The following is a 23,255-nucleotide window of genomic DNA, read 5'->3' as shown; positions in this document are numbered from 1 at the left end:
TTTTCCTCCATAGTTATAGGATTACCGTTTAAGTCGGTATTGAGATCGTCGGTCCAAATCTGACCCGGGGTGCTAGTGTTTACTTGAAAGCCAGCCATGACTTTGACATAACACTCAAACTATTTCTAGCTCTATATATACATATACATATGTATGTTGATACCATCTGTAGTGACACACCCATACTCTATCAGTTATATGTTGCGTCAATGCTTTCTTATCAATATTTAACATTAGTTCAAATAACAACTTATCATTCTATCGGCCTGATGTATCTGCCAGGGCGTTGTCTAACGGTCAACATTTTTCCTTATCACCTAACAAAATATAGTATTTAGTGGGTGACACCCAACATATACAATCAGATATACATATTCTACATCTGATATAAATCTATCTTTCACAAGCAGTTGATGGGTGTTGTCTAACGTTTTCCTTATCACATACAGTCAGTATGTTCATACCGTCATGGAGACAACATCATATGGGTAAGTGATGGTTTTAGTATAATTTATTAATTATATTATAATATAATAATTAAATAAGGATTTTAATACCTTCAATTTAATTTCTGTTATTATTATAATAATAATTTTATTTCAGTTTGATTAGAATTTAATTACCGGAACTATTAATTTAATTAGTCTGATAAAAATCTAATTACCGGAACTATTATTTTATATTAAACCGATAAGAATCTAATTACCGGAATTATTATTTTATATAAAAACGATAAGAATCTAATTACCGGAACTATAAAGTTTATATAAAAGGGGCGGGGCTTAGACCGGAAGTCCCGCCTTAGGGGCGGGGCTACAATCCATCAAACTTTTTGACAGGTGCCGCATCATAAATCTCTCTCTTACAGCATTTTTAGTCATTTACATAGACACATGTAGGATAATTTTTTTTAAAATATTACAATTTCTGTACCTCACTATTACAAAGGAACTAGTTATCACATTGGTTCCTCTGTGCACCTAGACAGCAAGACCAGTGACTCGCTACACAACAGAATGTAAAAGCAAGCACCGTGAGCTGCTAAGAGGACTATTACAATATTAAAGAGTCTCGGCATGTCATAATTCAGTGAATGGGATGTTCGCAGCATGGATTTTCTCTTTGACTCAGAGATGTGACACGTTCTTGTTCTCCACCTCTTCGGCTGAGTCTGATTCCGCTGGTTATCGCACTCTGGCTCTTCTGCGAGTGTTATATTTCCCAGTTTCCCCCCTCCTCAGTTCAGATTAGTCCCTGCTGTGTGCGTGGTGTGTGTATTTAGCTCATGGTGGGGAACAGTGGGTGGGGTTTTATTTTCCAGCACAGATTAGCAGCTGAGAAGGGGATTCCATCCTATTAAATTATTCATGCTCAAGAAATGATTACAGTGCATGAAACAGCATTGTGCAACAATAAAAGCCTTACCCCTAGACACTGCATGAGCGTGTGTGTGTGTGTGCGATGATCCTAATTCACTGGGTTCAGATTAGATGTCAATCATAGTATAAGCTCAATGAGATTCACAGCTTATTACAAAGTTATTTATTAACTCCCATGGTGGAAATGGTTGCATTTTTTAAGCTTTATTTGCCCTGGACCACAACAAAAAATATTTATTTTATTTTATTTTATTTATTTTTAATGTAATTTACTTTAATTTTATTAAATTTTGTAGTATTTATTTATTAATTTATTTATTTATGTATTTATTTATTTTTATTATATAGTATTCAGTGATTGCTTTGTCTTTGTTTTAATGGTTCCCAAAGTTATTTTTTTATTATTATATTATATTTTTTAAATGTTATTTTATTTTAGATTATTTTATTTTTATTTTATTATTCTATTTTTAATTTAATTTAATTTAATTTCATTTTTTTATTTTATTTTAATATAACTTTTTTTGTTTTGTTTTTTGTTGTTGTTTTTTATTTTATTATTGCAGTCTTTTATTATATAATATTCATTGATTGCCGTTGTTGTTTATTTTAGTGGTTCCCAAAGTGGAGACAAGTGCAGATCGGAAGTGGTTATCAATTGGTGTTTTCCAAAAATCAAATAAATTTTTTTTAACTATTAAAATGACCATATTTTATCCATAAGCCACAGAGGATAAAAAATAGTAATTGATTGTTACATTAAAAGTTTGCATGCAAGATTTGTATAATTATAACCACCTCTGAGGATAGTGGAGATCACGAGTAACTGGCATTGTTATGTTGGGTGTCACAGGCTAAAAAGTTTGGAAACCCCTGGGTTATTTTAGCATTAAATACATTCGTTCTTTGGCGTCTCATAAATCAGATGTGCTGCCCCGCAGAAGCAGATGGTAAAGAGATGTTTGTGTACCTTTTTCATTGATTATAAATGTGGTTATACTTTAAAAGATTAATAAAGTAGAGCATTATATCTGGGCATCTCTCCAGAAGCTTTTTGTAGATGAGAGCAGCATCAATTAAATGTTTTCCAGTAAAGTATCTGAAATTGTGGCGTTTTTCCACAACACTTAGGGATGACCTGAAAAAATTCTAAATCTACTTATAATTTAAAGCCACATTTATATCAGACAGTAAGATGAATTTATGAAATAAATAAAATTATACATAAGCCATAATTATTGAGGCAAAGTAAAAAATGGCAAAAATAAAAATTAAAGTAGAAAAATAAATAAAAATAAACAATAAAGAAATGAAATAAAAGGTTAAGAAAATAAAAGTAAAATTAATGGTACAAAAATATTAATGAATAAAATTAATAAATAAAAAATGAATTAATACAATTAATAAAAGTCATAATTATGAGGGAAAAATAGAACTTATGAAAAAAGATTTATGATAAAATTGCATTTGTCATAAATCTCATTTTTAAAAAGCATTCATAACTATGACATTAAAAGTCTTAACTCTCGCACAAGCAGTAATTTGTTTTTGTCTTTTTTTGGTAATTGGAAGCAAAGACAATATAGAATACATATAAATGTTCATGCGTTTTTGTTTTTTTAAATCAAAATATTTAAAACTTTCAAGGATTTGAGATGCTGATGACCATTAAATGGGTCATAACAGGATTGTGAAAAAGGTCAATTAATTTCAGGCTGATTTATGCGAAATGCAAATGTAATGGTGCTCAGTTATTTGCCTACTTTTTTTAATTCAGCAAACGTATGCATGAATTTGTACTCTTCAGTGTACAGTGTGAACATTTCTCCTCTGCCAGCTTGAGTACTGAAAATTAATGAGAAGAACGTTGAGTTACGGCTATTACAGTCTGTACCAACAGCAACATTTTCACTCAGGGTTTAGAGCAAAATACTAATAAATGTCAGATTATTCTTTCAGTACAGGGGTTTGCATCATATCTGTCAAACAATGGTGTTACATTTAAAAGTGTCATTGCATCCAACTTGTTTTGTTTAATAAAAGCTCTGATTGTTATGATGCACAGACAGTTTTCTTGCTAACTGCAGGAGATTCATTTACAATTATTGTAAAGCCGGCTCATTGCTGAGTCCAAGTTAGGGCTGTTTAGCCCAAATAATATTGGAAAACCTTGATATTGTAATGTTTTTTCTTTGTTTGTTTATCTGTCCTATATATATATTGTGATATGAATACAGTTTTTACCTGATGGTTTGAATAGCTCCACACTTAACAATTTTCTGTAGAATCCTGCAAGGTTTAGCTCCAACTTCCTTTAACACACCTGCCTGAAAGTTTTTACCACACCTAGAATGGCTTGATTAGCTGGTTCAGGTGTGTTCAATTGGGGTTGGAACTAAAATAGGCAGGACACCAGCTCTCCAGGTCCGATTTTGGACACCCCTGTCTTAAATGATCTGAGAAATGGGCCTGGGCACGGTTTAGATAGCATAGTGTGAGTATACCCTAAGACAAAGAAACAAATGTGTACCATTGCAGTTTGTACCTTTAAGGGTATGATTTGTACCACGGGGAACCAAAATTTACCTTTGGTTTTTAAAACCTGCAGATACAATATTGTACCTTTATCAAAGTCACAAATCTGATCTATAAAGGTTCCGCCACAGTGATAAGACACTTTGTATCTTAACAGTGACAAAAATTCTTGCCAAACATTTATTTAAAATGCCTTAACTGTTTAGTCTACAATATCAATAGTTTTTTTGTTTTACCAGTTGTTTTGTATTATTAAGCTTAACAATTAATGTTCATGAGTTTCTTTGAACATATAGTTTTAAATGATGATTCTTATTTTAATATGGGAATTATTCATAAATCACTTTGCCTCTTTTCAGCAATATTTATTTTTATATGTATTGTAATAAAAGAGTTGTTTAACACTTTTGTACCTTTTATATGAGAACAATGTGTACCTTCATTTCAGTTGTACTATAAAAGGCACAGAACAGTATCATAAGAGGTCTTTTCTGTACCATATAAGGGACAACTTTTTACAAAGGTACAATACTGTTCCTCAAGGAACATTATTTGTACCACCGTGTACCTTTTTCCCTGAGAGTGTACAAGACCCACAGTGTAAAAATTATGGGTCCCACACAATCAATAGGACATCATGAAGGAATTAATTTAGCTTACTAGTTTTTACAAATATAAATGGATTGTACATAAAACAATTCAATTGTCCCAACGAAATCTCAAAAATGTTGTTGTTTCAACTCATTTTAAATAGGAATAACATTTTTGAAAGCAGTTCGGAAAAGTCTTGTGAACAAATATTCTGTGTTTTTCACTGAGCTATTTTAGTGACATCAAAATTGTTGTTTTTCACTGACCGTGCATAAATGTTTCTTTGGCTGCATTTACTGCAGATCTTGATGGTCAATTCCGGTTTTGTGACCAGCTTTCATCATTTTTTAAAGGTGACTCGTATCCGATTGTCTGCATTTACACAGCACATGGCAAAGGCACAATGACCAAGAAAAAAGTGTGTGCACTGACTGACAGCTGATAATAAAAGAGCACGCTTTTCTCTATTCCTGTATTTAATCTGTTTGCAGGGTTTCCTTTTTTTATTGTTTTTGACAAGCTGTTTTAGTATATTATATAAAGTTTTCATTTGGCCGACTTCTTTAATCTAGACCTTTTTAAACCAGTAGGTGTCTTAATGTCATGTCCATGGCATGATCAATGCATGTGATATATGCAATAGTTTTATATTAGTTTATATTGGTTGGGTGGCAGACTCTGCTGAAGTCTGTTCTGAAATGAAAGTGTCAGACTTGACGTCATTTACTATGGTTTTTAATGATGCGTGAGTCACATGGACTGGTGAAAAACCGATCTACCTGCTTACACTGTAGACATATCATATCACTTTCATATCAGATAAATTTCCACATATGAACAAAGCCTGAATCGGATTTGAGTAAATCAGAATCCATGTGATTTTTTTCCTGCTTACATGTACTTTGGTCATATCCAATCTGTGCCACATGGGAGAACAAAATCTGAATTAAGTCACTTGAACCAATGTAAATGCAGCCTTTCTTAAAAACACAATCATATACACACGTTACTATCATATTATTTAGCCCAGTTTGTGCCTTTACAGCGCTATTAGTCTTTAGCCACTTATCTACTGTATGTATAGTCATCTGAAAAAAGCTGTAATATCAGACCTCATCAGGGGCCTCATGTACGAAGACTTGCGTGGAAACCATAATACAACATTGCGTACGCACAAAGCTGTAAATGTGTGTACGCAGAAAAAAATTCAGATGTATGAAACACTGCGTACGCCGAATCTCACACATATTCTTTTGTACATCCGAATGAATGTGAAACTGAGCGCAACATGCACGAGCACAAAACAACTCCCTGCCTCCTCCCCCGTATGAATATGCTAATGACTCTACTTTGGCAAAACCCAATAAAAAAAGCAATGGCAAAAGCAAGCAAAAAGAGAAACTTTGAACAGAATGTGAATTGGAGGTGCTGCTTTCGGAGGTAGACCGGAGAAAAGCGGTGTTATTTGCAAATTTGTTCTCTGGAATTAACAACAAAAGAAAAAAATAGAGTGGGAGAGTTTAGCTGATGCGGTTAACACAGTTGGGTCTGAACATCGCACTGAGTGAATTAAAAAGAAATAGTGTGATTTATAGGTGTAAAATGTTGCAGCACCCTTAACAGTCTCAGTGGCGCAGCTCTTAAGACACATGTCAACATATTTTGACACGTTCGAGCATGAACTAGGTTCGAATCCAGCGTCTGATGAACTCTTTCTTCTTTTTTCCCCCACTACATATCAGATTTTGCCCACTATTTGTCACGAGAAAGACAAGTAGGAATCATTAATAAGTTTGTGCATCATATTTTATTTTCACATTTATTGAATGGAAATGTTTCTGATTCACACATGCAAATTCATCTTCAGATGTGTCTTTATAGCAATGTGCGTGCTGTAGGTAGCTCAGATTACATTGGGAAAACAGGCGACCGCTGCAAATTGCGCTTTAATGTTTAGCTGGTCAACTGTATGGTATGGAAACCTTATATACCTGCTACATGAACCTGTCTCGTACAGCTGCCATTGCAAGGCTCAGACACTTTGTAGTGTGCAATTTAACACAACTGCCTCTAGGAGTCGCCAATGGAAATAAAACAGACTCGCACAAAAAATGTGCGTACGCCAGCCATAAAGCTGGCGTGGAGCTGCGCACATTCCCACGTTCAGTTTATCGTTAGTAAATCCAAACGTGAGCGATTCTGAGCATGAAACTTGGCGTACGCAAAGTTTTTGTGCTTACGCAGCGTTGATACATGATGCCCCAGAACTTTTCCAGTCCCCCAAAACACCCTCAGACCTCAGAAAGTTTAGCGCGAGAGGAGCTGCATATTTTATATATAGGCATAACTTACAGCTACACCAATGAAGGTCATTAAAAAACATACAGTACTGTACCATAAATAATCTCTGTGGTGAAAACACATCCAGTCACAACCCCAGAACTTCTACTTTAAACAATTTCATGCTAAGTATTTATTGAAATTAAAGTGCAATTGTCGGCCTTATTTTAAGTTTAAACCCCCAAAAGCATTAATTTTTGGTGTTTTCTTGTGCCCTGCAGGTGCGAGAGGGTGAAGTTGGTGTAGTGTGAGCGAGAGCCCGTCGCGGGTCACAGTTTTAGTGGTGGTGATGGCGGCACATGGACTTGCGGCTCGACTCTTGCCACTGCTGCTGCTGACCATGTTGGCAGTAGCTCATGCCTCCATCTTCCTGTCCAATCAGAGACTCAAACCTCGATTCCAACGAGACCGTCGAAACATCCGGCCCAACATCATCCTTATCCTCACTGATGATCAGGACATTGAGTTGGGTGAGTGGAGAAAGAGCAATTAGATGCAATTCGGATTACGTGTTTTTCATTAACGGTTGGTTTTTGGAGAGGAGACTACTGATAAAACAAAGATAAAGCAAAGTTAATTAAATGCATTAAATAGGAGACTAACAGTACACAAATATTATGTTTAGAAGGTATATTTTAATTTAATAGTTGTTCTGTCTTTAAAATAAATTCTAATATATTTACAATTTTGTTAGGTAAAAAAAAAATCAGTTAATGTTGTAAACTGTTGTGGTCATTAATATGTGATTTTAAAAAAAAGTTGATTTACTATTTTTATTCTGAAAACATGCATTCAATTCAATAAAAGTGACAGCAAAGAAAAGACAATATTGCGGAAAAATTCTTTAAAATTGATATTTATAAATATAACCACAAAGAGCAATTATGAGGTGCTTAAAGAATTTTATACCTTTTATGTTCTTGGCATACATACGGTATAGATGTAAAACGTACAGACATTGATTTTCAAATGTCTAAATATTAATACAAAGCTAAGCCTGTGAGAATAATTAAATTCATGAGTAGATTCTATGATTTTTAATTGCAAATTCAGGGAGTTTACCACAGAAAAAGTATGCCTTTAAAACTGTTTTTACTATGCCTTTTACTGTTTTAAAACAGCTTTTGCCCAGTCTCCTTAAAATGTTGCTAGCATGGTTGAAATACTGCTCAAAAAATAAATGGAATCCTTACACAACATAATGTCACTGCAAGTGTTCCCTTTATTTTATTTTTGAGCAGTATATTTTGGATTTAATTATTTATTTATTTATTTATTTATTTTTTTTAAGATTTATTGGCTTTTTGGTAGATGTGGTCAACTCCACATTTGTAAATGACAGCTTTCCAAATTCTGGAATGTAACATTGTTTAATAGTTCTTGGCATAGCGAGTCCAGTGAATTGTATTGAAGTTGTTTTATACAGTATAGGTTGAAAGATTAACCCAACTCCGAAAAAATATGTTTTTCAAATAATGTCCAATATTTAATAAATTTAATGTTTGATTGATGTTGGAGAGGCAAATTTATTTAGAATGATTTTGTTCAGTGTGAATGTTGTCTGTGTGGGGAAAATTCCATTGCATAAAGTCTATTGTGTGCTTAAAAAAGTCTCTAGTAGCTGATGTTTTTCACATTTTCTTAGGGGCCACAACTTTATCACAGAATGAAAATACCTTTTCAGATGTGTTAAAAAAAGAGTTTTTCCGATTGTAAAATTGTTTCACAGTATTACAGTTTTTACTGTTTATATTGACCATAAATGTAGCTTTAGTGACTTATTACAAGAAAATCATTTTTACTTCTTTATGTACAAGTAGGGGCCTTGATGTCAAAATGACATTAAAAACACAATGGAAAAACACACACACAGAAAAATGCAGATCGATTTTATGTCAAACCCCTTTTTTTTCTTTTTTTTTTTGTCAAAAACATCCATTTGACATCCACACATTAATTTATTGACCACCAAAATAATGTCACAGAAAGTAATATAATCGAAACCTTTTAAAACCAAATTTACTCAGGATTTTCTATCCCTATAATGTATGTAAATTCAAAACCTAAAAATTCACACCTAAGTACTTATTGGGCAAAACATGTCAAAAAAACCAATTGACTACCTTGATGTCAAAACGACATCAATTTGACATCTAATATTGGTGTCAAAAAACATGTCAAAAATCAATTATTGGACTGTTCTGAAATCGATTTTTTACAAGTTTTTTTTTTTTTTTTATGCAAATGTTTTTTGATGCCAATGTTTAATATCAATTTGATGTTATTTTGACATCAAGGTAGTCAACTTTGTTATTCGATGTCATTTTGACATCATGGTGCTTGATAGGAAGTTAGTATGATGTATTACCAGTGTAGCCTAATCCTTTACTGCTTGTAAAATCATTGACCATCACATATACTTGTGCACCAGTTTCAAAAATCTCTAATTGCTCTAACAAATGAGATCTCTCAGTCCAGAGAAGTTACAAATACGTGACCGAAATAATGCTGAATGAGCACTTGTTTCTGATTGTGTTTGCATGCCTGAGAGCTCATTTATATTTTACAGGCTGCCTCTGTATGCTGAAAGAGACATCTTTGGCTTTGTCAAATGCAGAAGACACTAATTCAATTTGAAAGGAAAGTCCCTCTCAGCAATGGGCAGTGTAGATTTTATATGCACACACACACACATACACGCGTGCGCACATACTTGCGTGATCTGGAATTACGAATATGACAGAGATATGACTGTTCATGTCTTGCCTCGTTTCCGTTTTGTTAGTGTGGATGCTGATTTGTGTTGTCCATCCATACTGACCTCTGTGTGTAAAGTGCATGAAGGCTTTCTGACGCACACACTGTAGTGTATGTTTGTGAGCGCTGACCTTTCTGCACCAATCTGTCGAGGTGTGGTGATCCTTTCTGAAAAGGACAACCTGAACTGACTTCCTGTCTACAGTTATACCAATTGAGCCAATCGGGTTGTAGCTTGTCTGTGTTTATACAGATGTAGTTTTTTATTATTTATACGCTGCAAAAAAAAACTCACTTTGAATTTTTGTCTTGTTTCTAGTCCAAATATTTAAACATGCTTTAATCGATTTGGAAATAATTAGTCAAAATTAAGTGAGTTTTCTCAAAACCAGTTTTTTTTATAAAACAAGCCAAATAATCTGCCAATGGGGAAACAAAGTACTCTTATTTCAAACTGAAAACAAATATATTTTGCTCACCCCAATGGCAGATTGCTTCTTTTAAGGAAATTAAGGAATTCATTCTGTCTAATTTTTCTTAAAAACAAAACAATATTTTAATCTTGTCTTGTCTCTTGACTTGTGTGCGTGTGTGTGTGTGCATGTGTGTGTGCATGTGTGTGTGTGTGTGCATGTGTTTGTAAGAATTATAAAAAGTCTCTTATGCTTTCTAAAATTGTATATATTTCATCAAAAACACAAACTTGCGCAATGAGAGCTAAATTAAATGCTTTATTAATTATAAAGTGTGTGTAATATTGACGAAAATACTAGCTGAATATTTTGAGCAATTTTTTATAACAGTTTGGGCATGTCATGAAAAAATAAATATTTATATGGTTTTAATAAATTCTGTTTTAATGAGTGATTTATTTAATTATTCATTCAAATAATGACAAAGTGACAGTGTTGATGAATAGATCAGTGAATCACTGATAATTAAAAAAATTAACGAATTGAAAAGAAACACATCACTGTTCATCTGAGAATAACAAATGTTTTGGTGCTAGAACTTTTATCATTGACATAGCAGAAATATGCACAATACTGTATCCAAAAAGTCACTCACTCATTAATATTATAAAAAAGCCAATCTTGCTTGTGTGTGATATTATATATGTGTCACCCTGCAGCCAAAACCAGTTTCTCCCTGAAGCTAAGCAGGGCTGAGCCTGGTCAGTACCTGGATAAGAGACCACAAGGGAAAGCTAGGTTGTTGTTGGAAGTGGTGTTAGTGAGGCCAGCAGGAGGCGCTCAACCAGCAGTCTAATACCCCAGTATAGTTCAGGGGAGACTATACTGTCAGTGAGCGCCATTTTCGGCTTGAGACGTTAAACCGAGGTCCTGACTCTGTGTCATTAAAAATCCCATGGCATATTTCGTAAAGAGTATGGGTGTAACCCCAGTGTCCTGGCCAAATTCATGGCCTTTACTGATCATGGCCTCCCAATCATCCCCATCCACTGAATTGGCTCTATCACTGTCTCTCCACTCCACCTATAGCTGGTGTGTGGTAACCCCATTGGCGCCAATGTCCCGTGGCTGCCGCCACATCATCCAAGTGGATGCTACACACTGGAGACGCCCCTTATGATTGTGAAGCGCTTTGGGTGTATGGCCATACACAATAAATGCATTATATAAATACACATTACATTACATTACATTGCATATCTATATATAATGTTACTAAATCATAAATACACAGAAAAAAAAAAAAGGATTCTTTGAATTTACTTTAGTGGTTGCAAACAATTTATATGGGCTGAATTTAAACAAACAAATTAAGTTGAACGTTACTAAAAAAAAATTGTTTGTTTAAAATCAGCCTATTTAAATTGTTTGCAACCACTAAAGTAAATTCAAAGAATCCTTTTTTTCTGCGTATTTATGATACCTTAAAAAAATGTAAATCTAATGAAAACATGAAGGAATATGTTTCCATTTCTTGAATTATAGGGTCATTCAAACAACATACAAATAGACTTTAGGCAGTTATGTGTTTTTATTTTTGCAAAGTTGACGATGTCAGGTTTGTTAAATCAATTACAGTATTATTAATAATAGATTCTATTTATTACAAAGGTTTAAATAAATTTTTCAAAAGTATTGACCTCAAATCATTAAAGTCTTAAGATAGAAGTTTGCGGTTGCCATTTGTGTGTTAATTTGAACCAAAGAGAGAAAACAGGTTTTGAAAAGCATATTTTGCAATTGAGGCTTGAAATAAATAGTTTATGACTTGTGAATATAACTCTGTATCACATATCTGATATAAACATACACATTCATGCACAAATACACACACCACTGGTGTCATATGAACTCCCAGGCTGCAAACAACCAGTGTGTTTCCTCTTCAAGGCTGGAGTGTCACAAACACAGAATAAAAGAAAGAACTGATACCCTTATCTTGCTGATGTCTAGTGTTTTAGAAAGGAAGAGAACTAGAAGAAGCCAGTTCTCTTTGAAGCAGACCAATTAGCAGAGCAGACTTTGTGTCACCTTCAGTAATATGGGATTGATCCTCTCTGTCTCTCTGTCTCTCATGCAGGCTCCATGCAGGTCATGAATAAGACCCGGCGGATCATGGAACAGGGTGGAACGCACTTTTCCAATGCGTTTGTCACCACACCCATGTGCTGTCCGTCACGCTCCTCCATGCTGACGGGGAAATATGCCCACAACCACAACACCTACACCAACAACGAGAACTGCTCTTCGCCCTCTTGGCAGGCCCAGCATGAGCCGCGCACTTTTGGAGTTTATCTCAACAACACCGGCTACAGGACAGGTGGAGAACATTCACAAACACACGCTAAAAGAATCACTTGTGTCACTAGTGTTTCAGATTATGAGTTGCACTTCTGGTTTTGGGACTTTTTACGAAAAAAAAAAAAGTGTACTTATAATAATAATAAGGCTCTGCTGCAAATAATCCATACACACTCAGAAATAAAGAGACAAAAACTCTCCATGGGGTAGTACCTTTTTCAAAATCTACACTTTTGTACATTAAAGGTGCACATTTGTACCTTAAAGGAACATTTGTAGGGTATACTTTTAAACCTTTAAGGCACTATAAGGTACATATTTGTACTTTTTAGGTATAAATAAGTACCTTTAAGATACAAATGTGGACCCGATACAAGTGTAGCTTTTGAAAAAGTATGACCTCAGTAACAGCTTTTGTACCTTTAATTCTGAGCCTATACAGTACATAGTGAAAACTGAGTTAGACATATGCTTGACTTTGTGTTTTATTTTTATCCATTATGACTCAATGGCATTGGTATAACAACCATGTGGCCTGAGTTTTTTTTTTTTTTCTTTTTAGTTCATCAAGTTTTGTTCTTTTAAATTATTTTCTATTATATTCAATCATGCATTCATTCATTTTCTTCTTGGCTTAGTCCCTTTATTAATTCGGGGTCACCACAGCAGAATGAACCGCCAACTTATCCAGCATATCTTTTACGCAGCGAATGTGTTTCCAGCTGCAACCCATCTCTAGGAAACATCCATACACACTCGTTCACACACATACACTACGGACAATTTAGCCTTCCTAATTCACCTATACCATGTCTTTGGAATTGTGGGGGAAACTGGAGCACCCGAAGGAAACTCACATGAACACAGAGGAGTAATATTTAATTTAAATCTTTATCATTGCTGCAGAAAAAAAACATGTTTTGGGTTTTGGGGATTGTTCATAGTCTGCTAAATGTAATTTGATTCTTCTAATAAGTTTTCTTTCAGCTTTAGGCTGAACTGTACAGAAATAATGTCACCTCATTATACCTAGTTGAAAACTGATTGTTTACAATTTAACAGTTATTCCCATAAGTTATGCAAAACATCTTAGGAAAAATATAGTAGAATTAAGCACATTGCAGTAATATGCACAGAATACGACAGACAACATCCAGAATAGTATTAAAGTTTTAAAAAGCATAGATTCCAGCATAAACTAGTGGAGAAATGAACAAAATACACTATTGAATTGCAAAATTTGCTAAATGTTAACAGTTTAATGAAAGTTATTCCCATATATTTATGCAAAACATCTTGGACTTTAGGGAAAATTATGCAATGGAAGTAGAATTGAGTACTGTACAGTAATGCAGAGTGCAGAAATGTACAAACACTGCATCCCAAATAACACACACTATGCACTTATACACACAGCAGCATAGTATATAAATTTCGTGTCATCTGAAATGTAGAATAAGTGAAGTTTATTTATAAACTAATTTCGAGAGGATCACGTGATAAGGATTGAACACGGCTGGTTCTTCATTAGCTACGTATGATCCACCAATCAGGCCAGTTCTAACCTATTATAAAGAGCCAGGGTTTCTTACTACAGCCATCTTCGATTTGAAGAATCCGCCCTTCCACCCCAACTTCTCCACCTTCATAGGGCGGCACAGTGGCCCAGTGGTTAGCAATGCTGCCTCACAGCAAGAACGTCACCGGTTCTAGTTCTTTAACAGGCCGGCGATCATTTTTGTGCATAGTTTGCATGTTCTTCCCGTGCTCGTGTGGGTTTTCCCCGGGTTCTCCGGTTTCCTCCAACATTCCAAAAACATGCACTACAAGTGAATTGATCAATCTAAATTTAACACTACAGTCAAACCCTCATCCTGCAGCATATATCTTCATAACATTAATTTTATTCATCAGCTCTTATCAAGCTGTGGGGGTAGCTGTTGAGATCTACCTGAGCTCAAAGCTTTCCTCTCGCCCTGCAAACGGGAGGGACCCCAGGGCTCAGGGGTCAGACCTTTTTTGCTCAGGGGTCTCTCCTGGGACAGCATGCCAAACTTGTTTATAATCAATAATCAGCTTTTAACAGTGTTTAAAAGTTGACTAAAACTGAGTAGACAAGTCAAAAATACAACATATTTAAAAAATTGGCTACTAGACTAAAGTAGAGAAGCCTGCCATAGAGATTAGTAGGAGCAAACAAACATACAATACAACTAGAATTAAGTATTGAAGTAGAGCCCTTTTTATAGTGTAAACTTATTGTTGGACATGTAACGGCAGTAACTTTAACATCACACTCTACAGTAATATCCCCATACTCTTTCATGATTTCTATCTCTTTTTTTAACACACCAGATCATTATGATGCATAAACCTTCCCTGAAAATAACAACGGGGCATCAATGTAGAATTAATTTCATAGATTAAGCTGAGCTCTCATTCATTCTTAAGCTGTTTGATCAGTCAGAGCTGTGTCTGTTGGGTTTTTAACACACTCTCGGTGGAGATTCAGTGTGACAGCCCCTCAGGTCACACACACACTCTGTCAAACAAACTCTCACAGACTCTTGCACGAACATTGACATAATCAGCCTTCAACAGATGATTTTCATTAAACCAAAAAAAAAGCTCTGGGCTGTAATAGATGATTTTGTGTATTTGTGTGTGCGTGTGAAATTGTTTGTAACACAGACGTCAAAGCACAACTACTATGTATATGTAAACATAGCATGGCCAGCTGTGACTGTTCAGTTTGTACAAACACAACAAACACACACACACACACCCACACACACATACACATACACACACACACACACACACACACCTGGCAGTGAGTCAAGCTTTTAGTGGTAACAGTGATCCATTAGAGCACACTTCCTCTATGAGAGAGACCGGCCCTGACCAACATCCCCTCTAATGTAACATTTCCAGCACAAATATTCATCCATCTTCACGAGGCTCCCTGTACTCCATTTATCTGCATCCGTGTTCTGTTCACAGGCTTATTGTATTTTAAATATAATTTTTGTTGTTTTTAAGTCTGAAAAGTTTGCACAACTCCAGCTTCCAATTCTATCATGACCACATTTTAATATTGATTGAGAGTACGTTTATATGGACACCAATAATCCGATTTTTAACACTCTGATTAAGAGTCTACCATGTAAACAGCAATTTTTGATTGCCTTAATCTGACTAAAGTCATAATCTAATTAAACTGAAATGGAATTAAGACATGTGGAGTATGCCAATTTAGTTTGCATTATTGAAGTACATGTAAACACCGAAATCAAACTATTACCATCATATAGGATTTTTTTCGTCGCGTTTTGTGACATGATAGTCCATACACAAGGTTGTTTGACACTATTCTCTGCACCTACTGAACCCATAAAGGACCACAGACACACATTGCAAAATGCAGAGGGTTTTAATTTACATTCAGCGTGCAGTATCAACAATTCCATTAAAACACCAGTCCTTACTTCATACTCGCATCCAATACCTCGGTTTGTCACAGGGCCATGAGTGAAATGTTCCTCAATGAAAGTGAAACTGTTGAACTTCAGGTAAAGTCGAAAAATTTTAAGTTAATAATCGAATTATGTGCTATAACATGTAAAACTGGATTAAGTAAGGAACATTCAAGAAGCAACTCATGTAAACACCCTAATCATGTTATTGCCTTATTTAGATTAAAGCAAATAATATGATTACGGATGTCCATATCAACATGTTGATTCTATTGCTCTTTAATACTTAGATCTATTCTGTTCTATTCTATTCTATTTATCATGATTTCTGTTAATCTCTAGTTTACTCTACTAAAATTGATGTTCCTCTACTCAGTTTGACTAATTTGTGATACTCTGATCATTTCCTTGTTCTGTTCTATTCTATTCTAAAAAAATTCTTACACTCTTACACTTCTTACACTGTCCTTACACACCTGAAACTTGCCTACAGCACTTATTCATTGTTGCTCTTATAGTTAAATGTAATGTAAATTGCTTCCTTGTCCTTATTTGTAAGTCGCTTTGGATAAAAGCGTCTGCTAAATGACTAAATGTAAATGTAAATAACATTCAAATATGCATGTGTGAAGTGTGGTACTTCCAACTCAGAACTCGAATTAACCTTTTGGTAGCACCAGTGAAACTTAAAAAATGTATGTGCACCAGACAAAAGTTTGTTGCATCCACCAAAGATTATGACCACCGTTAATACACAATTTTTATTTACAGATGCATTTGAAATCAACTCTAATTAATGCAAATAAACAAATATCTGCATGCGCCCACCGGCCCTGCACGCACAGCTTGACGTGAAAGAGATCAACTAAAATAACAATAATAACTATGCTGTTCTCAGGGGTGGTGTCTGATTTTGCACAGATGATACTGACATATAACTTTTTATTTGCATACATTATCCTAATAGCAATAACGGTCTTTTCCTGATCTGCAATATTAGTTTCATCTCAGTAAATGCACAACTGACAGCATCGTGATGATTTAATGAAGAATTAAATAACGTTAGAACATCTCGTGCTGGAAATGTGTAGATTCAGTGGCAAACACTGTTACCTGAAAACTCCATCCCACCGGCTTTATAGTGAATGCTTTAGCCATTTTCATAGCAGACTTTAAACCACTGGACGTATTTTATCCACTCTTGGAAAAGTGTAAATTCTGGATTGATATTCATTACATGATCACTAATCTGATGTGCCATTATTTGTAACTTTAGGTTGTTTCTAAAACTAAATCTGTCAGTGTTGTTTTCATTCTCTTGGATCCAGACCTTTACAATCTTGCGGCTGTAGCTCCATGTCATCGGAACTTATTCATTGAAGCTGATATTAACCAATCAATTTGCATTCTGTTCTAGCACAGTGGGCCAATAAAAAGCGATTGGAGGCGGGACAAGCACTGTGGGCTTTGTTTACTGTCAGTTGACATGTCAACTGTTTTAAACCATTCCTGAGTGCTGCGTTTGGTGTTTTTAGGTGCAAAGATGCATAATGCATGAATGCCTCTTAAATCCACGCATGTGCTGAACATTTTGCTCTGAAAACTGGTCGCATGACAACAATTTTATGCAGTCGCACAAATGCACACAAATATATTTTGCATAGATAAAATTTTGGGCACATATGCGACCAAAGCGATTACAATTTTGAGCCCTGCAACTGTTATGTGTGTGGCATGTCGCAGCGCATCTGGTATGCACCCCCATCAATATTATTTTCTACTCTGCGTTCAACTTTTTGTTCTACCCAACTCTTTTTATTCTCTCTTCTTTGTTCATTCTGTTGTGCTTATACACACCCACTGTACTCTGCTCTCAAATCTTCTCCGTTTTTCTATTCTATTCTATTCTATTACATTATATTATAGTGCTTTCTACAAAATATATTGATCTATTCTACTTTTCAGTTTTACTCTACTGAGCTTAACTTAACTGTATTCTGTTGTACTGCACTTCTGTGTTAAACTCAACTCTATTCTAAACAACTATAGTCTGTTTCCCTGCTAATTTGCAGCTCTCAGCTCTGTTATTTTTAGTGAACTCAACACTGCCCTATTCTATTGTTCATTTCTTGTCCTGTCTGCTCTAACTTACTCTACTGCCCTTGTTCTGCTCTCCCCTAATTTATTGTCTTCCCTGCTCTCTGAAACACCGAAATGTCTCCTGAAATGATGAACGAGAACTGTGCTCTCCTGTGTGTGTTTTTTTTCCAGCATTCTTTGGGAAGTATCTGAATGAGTATAACGGTACTTACATTCCCCCGGGCTGGAAAGAGTGGGTCGCAATGGTGAAGAATTCCCGCTTCTACAACTACACCCTGTGCAGGAACGGTGTCCGAGAGAAACATGGATTTGAATACCCAAAGGTCTGCCTGCAAGTTTCTTAATAAATGTTACTTATTGTGTCTTCTTGCTTTATTTCATTCCACATCTTCATTCATTCTTAATTAGTTTTGATTGATATTCTTGAAAGCATGATGCCTTTCTAAGAAACAGTGTTGTGCTGTTTGAAAAAGTGTTACTAGTTACAGTTACTAGTTACTTCATTCAAAAAGAAACGTAATTACTTTAAGTACTTACATCAAAAAGTAGTGCATTAATGGTCAAAGTAATTTGAGTTACTTTTCTACAGAACATTTTTAATGCTCACATTAATAACATCACTTCAGTGCTGCATGAAGATTACACAGTTCATCAGCTTCACAGTTTTAATTAATTTGCATTCTCACAACTAAATCCCAAGACTGACTTCAAAAAAAAGGTCATTTTTAAACACTTATTTATTTAAGATATTTAAGAAGCAGCTCAAAAAATTAACTATCACAGGGTTTAAACCAGCTGAATAATATATTTAGAAACAAAAAATGCAAAACTAAAGTTGCTTCAGCATCATAAAGTTTGTATTTAACCCTTAAACATGTTCCTCAGCCGCTTGAGTAAGAAAATAAGCAACAATATACAACAAACATAAAACCTTTATGAAATAGATAAATGAAAATAATCTGAATTATCACTCCGAATCAATTCAGGGAAACTCAGCACCAAAAAACTGCTATTAAGACAACCATAAATATTACACATTTTTAACAAAACAAAAACATAACAGCTGCTCAAAAATGAAATCCATGAGCAATTTTCACACTAACCAGAAATTAAACATGGTATGTCAACAACTTATGGAAAGTATGCTGTGTAAATTTAAAGTGCAAAATCTGCTGTTGTGTGCAAATGTGTGCTTACTTATTTGAAACAACAAACATAGTAGTATTAGTAAAAGTAGTAGTAATTCATTTTCTCTGTAAACAGGAAGATGTAGGCTAGACTGCAGCCAAGCACTGCCCAACTATTATTGTTATTGCCTAACACTGGTCAGAAAGGTTTCATCTACGCTACTTTTTTTCTGTTAGTTTTCACTATTTGCTGGTGTGTAACGATGCATTTGTGTAGATATATTGTAAAACAAAATTGCGACTAAAATGAGACGTAAACTGTATGGTTCGCACTATAGAATTAGTTTTATTCAAGAATCAGTATTCTGTATTTAGGTATAAATAATCTTAAGTTTTTAATTCTGTGATCATGTACTCACTCTGACTCAACCTTTGTGTTATTTGTATATCTTTCAAACACAGATAATTGTGATAATTGTTCACACTGTTAGACCTTACCAGGCTTTTTTACTGTGGAACACTATCATCACTATTGCCAGTTAGTCACTGTAATGGTTTGTGTTTAGAAATGAAACAGATAGCCCATATATGTGTGTGTTAATGCCTAAATTATAGTTTTTTCCTTAAGATAAATGGACTTTTCTATAAATAGCAACATAAAGCATCAGAGTAGTAAATGTATAACAGTAATGTATCATTTACTGTCACAGTTACTACCTGTAATGGGTACATTAAGTGAATTACTGTAATTTATTCCTTGCACCATACAATTTCATACTAATCCTACTCGTTTTACAGTAAAATAATGTTTCCTTTTATTATAGCAAAATACTGGGTATTTTACAATTATTTACTGCATAATCTACAGCAAGGGTGTGTGGATAAAACATGAGTGTTTTGTCTTGCTATGTAGAGTCCATATTCCCCTAAAGCTTAAAATATTTTTTAAAAATCATAATGGCATTGTAAACAATAATCCGACAAACTGCCTAAATCCAAATCGGAAAATACACTATATGACACAATGTCAATTTACAACTTAAAATTCATACTGCACAGTACTAAACACAGACATTCAAATGAGAGTGTCACATGTATAATTATACATGACATTTCTGAATGTTTTAGAGTTGTCGTTTTGGATAAAACTTTATATTAAGTCAGTTCATGCTGTTAACAAACCATCTTATTATTAGTTAGTAAGGTAGAAGTTGGTTTAAGGTTTAGAATAGGATTGTACTATATACGTACCAATAAACAGTTAATATGAAGTTAATAAACCAGTAGTTAATAGCATGAATTTTGACTTAAGCTAAAGTGTTAAATCAATTTTGATACACATGAGTAATAGCATTAATAAACAAAAGCATATATATATTTTCAGTTTTATCATCATGAATATTTGGATTCTGGTGTCACCTTTGTTGGGTTTCTTGGGTCAGCATTTTTAACAACAGTACATTAGGTTTTAGTAGTAATTTAAAAAAATGTGTGTGTGAAACAGAAGTTGCTTTTTATTTTAGTATGTTAATACACTTCCAGCTGAAACAGAGTATTGAGTAGGAGGCAGAGCTTTTATTTAGCACATCATTCCCTTATAGCAAACTAACGGTTAGAGAGGTGTGATTAAGAATATTGTTGCGGAAGCCATCAAACTGACATCATCAGAGGACTGCCACTCTAAATGTGGAAGGAATTGCTTATGCATTGATTGTCAATTTTTATTATTATTATTATTATTATTATTATTATTATTATTATTATTATTATTAATTGTTCAACTAAAGAGCAACAATGTAGATTTCACACTGACTAAGTCTGGGATCATTTTGCAATAGTATCATATTATGAGTGTGTAATAGTATCATTATCCTAATATGTGTCAAACTATGATATTTTATCATTCTACCTGTTCTGGCTCACATTTAACTGAAAAGTTTACTTAAAGTGTAGTATTGTATATTGTGTTAAGCTTTTGACTGAACTATTTGAAGTCTGCAGATCCATAATTAGATCTCTGTGCCTCCTGTAGGACTACCTGACAGATCTCATAACCAACGACAGCATCAATTACTTCCGCATGTCAAAGAAGATTTACCCACACAGACCCGTCCTGATGGTGATCAGTCATGCTGCCCCTCACGGCCCAGAGGATGCGGCCCCACAGTACACGACTGCCTTCCCCAATGCATCCCAGCACATGTGAGTCCAAACCTCTGCTGCAGAACCTTTCAGTTGATTTAAAAAATTGCACCATTTCAGAATGTCTTGATAAGTGGTGTTTCAGCACTAAAGCTACTTGATCAACCGCAGATTCAGTTAAATTCAATTCACCTTTATTCGTATAGAGCTTTTACAATGTAGATTGTGTAAAAAGAAGCTTCACAAAGGAGGTCAAAGTACATTGGAACAGGGTAGTTCAGTTCTTTAGTGTTTAAGTTCAGTTTAGTTTAGCTCAGTTCAGAGTGGTTTAAAAATCCCTACTGAGAGTCCAAACACTGAAGAGCAAATCCATCGATGCGTAGCTCTACCGATCCCAAACCATGCAAGCTAGAGGCGACAGTGGAGAGGGAAAAAAAAAACTTCACCACTTGGCGAAAGTGAAGAAAAAAAAACCTTGAGAGAAAGCAGACTCAGTTGGGCACGACCATTTTAATTTCTCCGCTGGCCAAACGTCTTGTGTAGAGCTGCAGTCTCAGCGCGGAGGCCAGAATGTGTAAGGTATTTAGTGAAGAAAAGATTAATGTGTTTGATAGCTTGATTCTATTTCTTTATAATAGCTATTAATTTTAATAAGCTGAAATGTTTACTAATGTATTTGCTGCTAATATATTTATTTTTTAATTTATAAATAATAATAATAAAACATAAAACTAGCCATTTAAATGTTTATTTACAACGAAACAGCTCCAAATGAACATATTTGGTAATTGGGGATTTTTTTTTACAGAATCCTTTATTATGGTGGTCAAATCCCTTATTTTCATATCCCAATGTTGACAGGTATGAGCTAATGAGGGAGAGATTGTCATTAATGAGCAGGGCCTCTTTATTTAGTGTAATTATTTTAAAAATCATGAGTAAATTTTTACTAAAAGCTGCTTATATTCATACACTGTTGCCACCCAACTGTGTTTAAAGTCCTTATAAATGTGATTTTTGCATAATAGGTCCTCTTAACACCAAATAACAGAAAAATGCAGTGATAATAACAGCATAATTATTTTTTTAATTAGCAATAATTCTAAATTACTGGTGCATTGATTATAGCTTTGTGGTTAAACCTATAGCCTATTGATTTCTTCATATAAGCACATTTCCAGTTCTCCACTTCCAACAGCCTTTGCATTTAGGTGGCACCAAACAAAAGCAACAATATCTGCTTTTTAAGCTTAACAACTGGCCACCAAAGAGTCACATGATCAATATTACTGTTTTTGTATGTATTAATTAAGTTCAAAAACATTAAGTGTCAGAAATCTGAATAATTATTAATATGATTATAATTATTATGATTTAAAATCACAAAAAGGTGTTTGTTTTAAGGTTTCAATAATAAATTAATTGAGGTGGAGTATAAAGGGTCCGCATTAGTGAAATGAACAGGAAGAAAGCAAAGAAACAGCTGGAATTCATGGATAACAGTCTGAATAAAAACTGCTTCCCACATTTCTCTACTTTTGTCACTCGAGTGCTACTCAATAGAGTTGTTATAATGGAAACAGTCCTTGTCGGTTTACACTAAAGTACCCACATGCACAGACACACACACTTGTTTTTTTCGCTGTCGTTTTCTCCCGCTCTCTTGCTAATTGCCCACCAGCTGGTACCAGACTTTTTTTTCTTTCTCTCATTCGTTCATCTCATCTCTCCAGTACATAAATCCTCTTGTCTGTATATACGCTTTTTCTGAAGGCCGGTAATCCCCCTGCCATTCTTCAAACATTCACACGTGTTGAATATACATACATGACCATGAAAAGGATATTAGCACACAATTACATACAGTAGTCTGGGGCTAAATCCAGTCTACACGTGATGCTGTTTTTTTTAGGTAGCTGGATTTGTTAAACCTTTACTCTCGCTCTCTGTGAACACTATGTAATCTCAAAATCTCATATTATAGTTCTCGAAAATCTATTGTACCCAGTAACCTCATGAACACAGCCTCTGGTT

General features: G+C 34.6%; 1 protein-coding gene across 38 annotated transcripts in view; it reads left to right on the top strand.

The window, feature by feature from the left end:
• Positions 1–23,255, top strand: part of sulf2b (sulfatase 2b) — a 544,759-nt gene that overhangs the window by 456,603 nt on the left and 64,901 nt on the right. For 34 of the 38 annotated variants that reach the window (XR_012398230.1, XM_073938025.1, XM_073938054.1 and 31 more), the window contains 4 exons: positions 7,067–7,315; positions 12,156–12,395; positions 18,124–18,275; positions 21,112–21,281. Coding sequence is in view for 37 of the 38 variants with exons in the window: in XM_073938025.1 (XP_073794126.1) it covers positions 7,135–7,315; positions 12,156–12,395; positions 18,124–18,275; positions 21,112–21,281 (743 nt within the window). In the remaining variant the exon portion in view is untranslated. Of the gene's footprint in view, positions 1–3,805; positions 3,874–7,066; positions 7,316–12,155; positions 12,396–18,123; positions 18,276–21,111; positions 21,282–23,255 lie in introns of those variants that run through there. The other 4 variants (XM_073938033.1, XM_073938058.1, XM_073938051.1 and 1 more) reach the window with 1 other exon arrangement.

The sequence above is a fragment of the Danio rerio genome, chromosome 23 (assembly GCF_049306965.1).
Source record: "Danio rerio strain Tuebingen ecotype United States chromosome 23, GRCz12tu, whole genome shotgun sequence".
NCBI lineage: Eukaryota > Metazoa > Chordata > Actinopteri > Cypriniformes > Danionidae > Danio > Danio rerio.
This window is presented reverse-complemented; position numbering and strand designations above follow the sequence as displayed.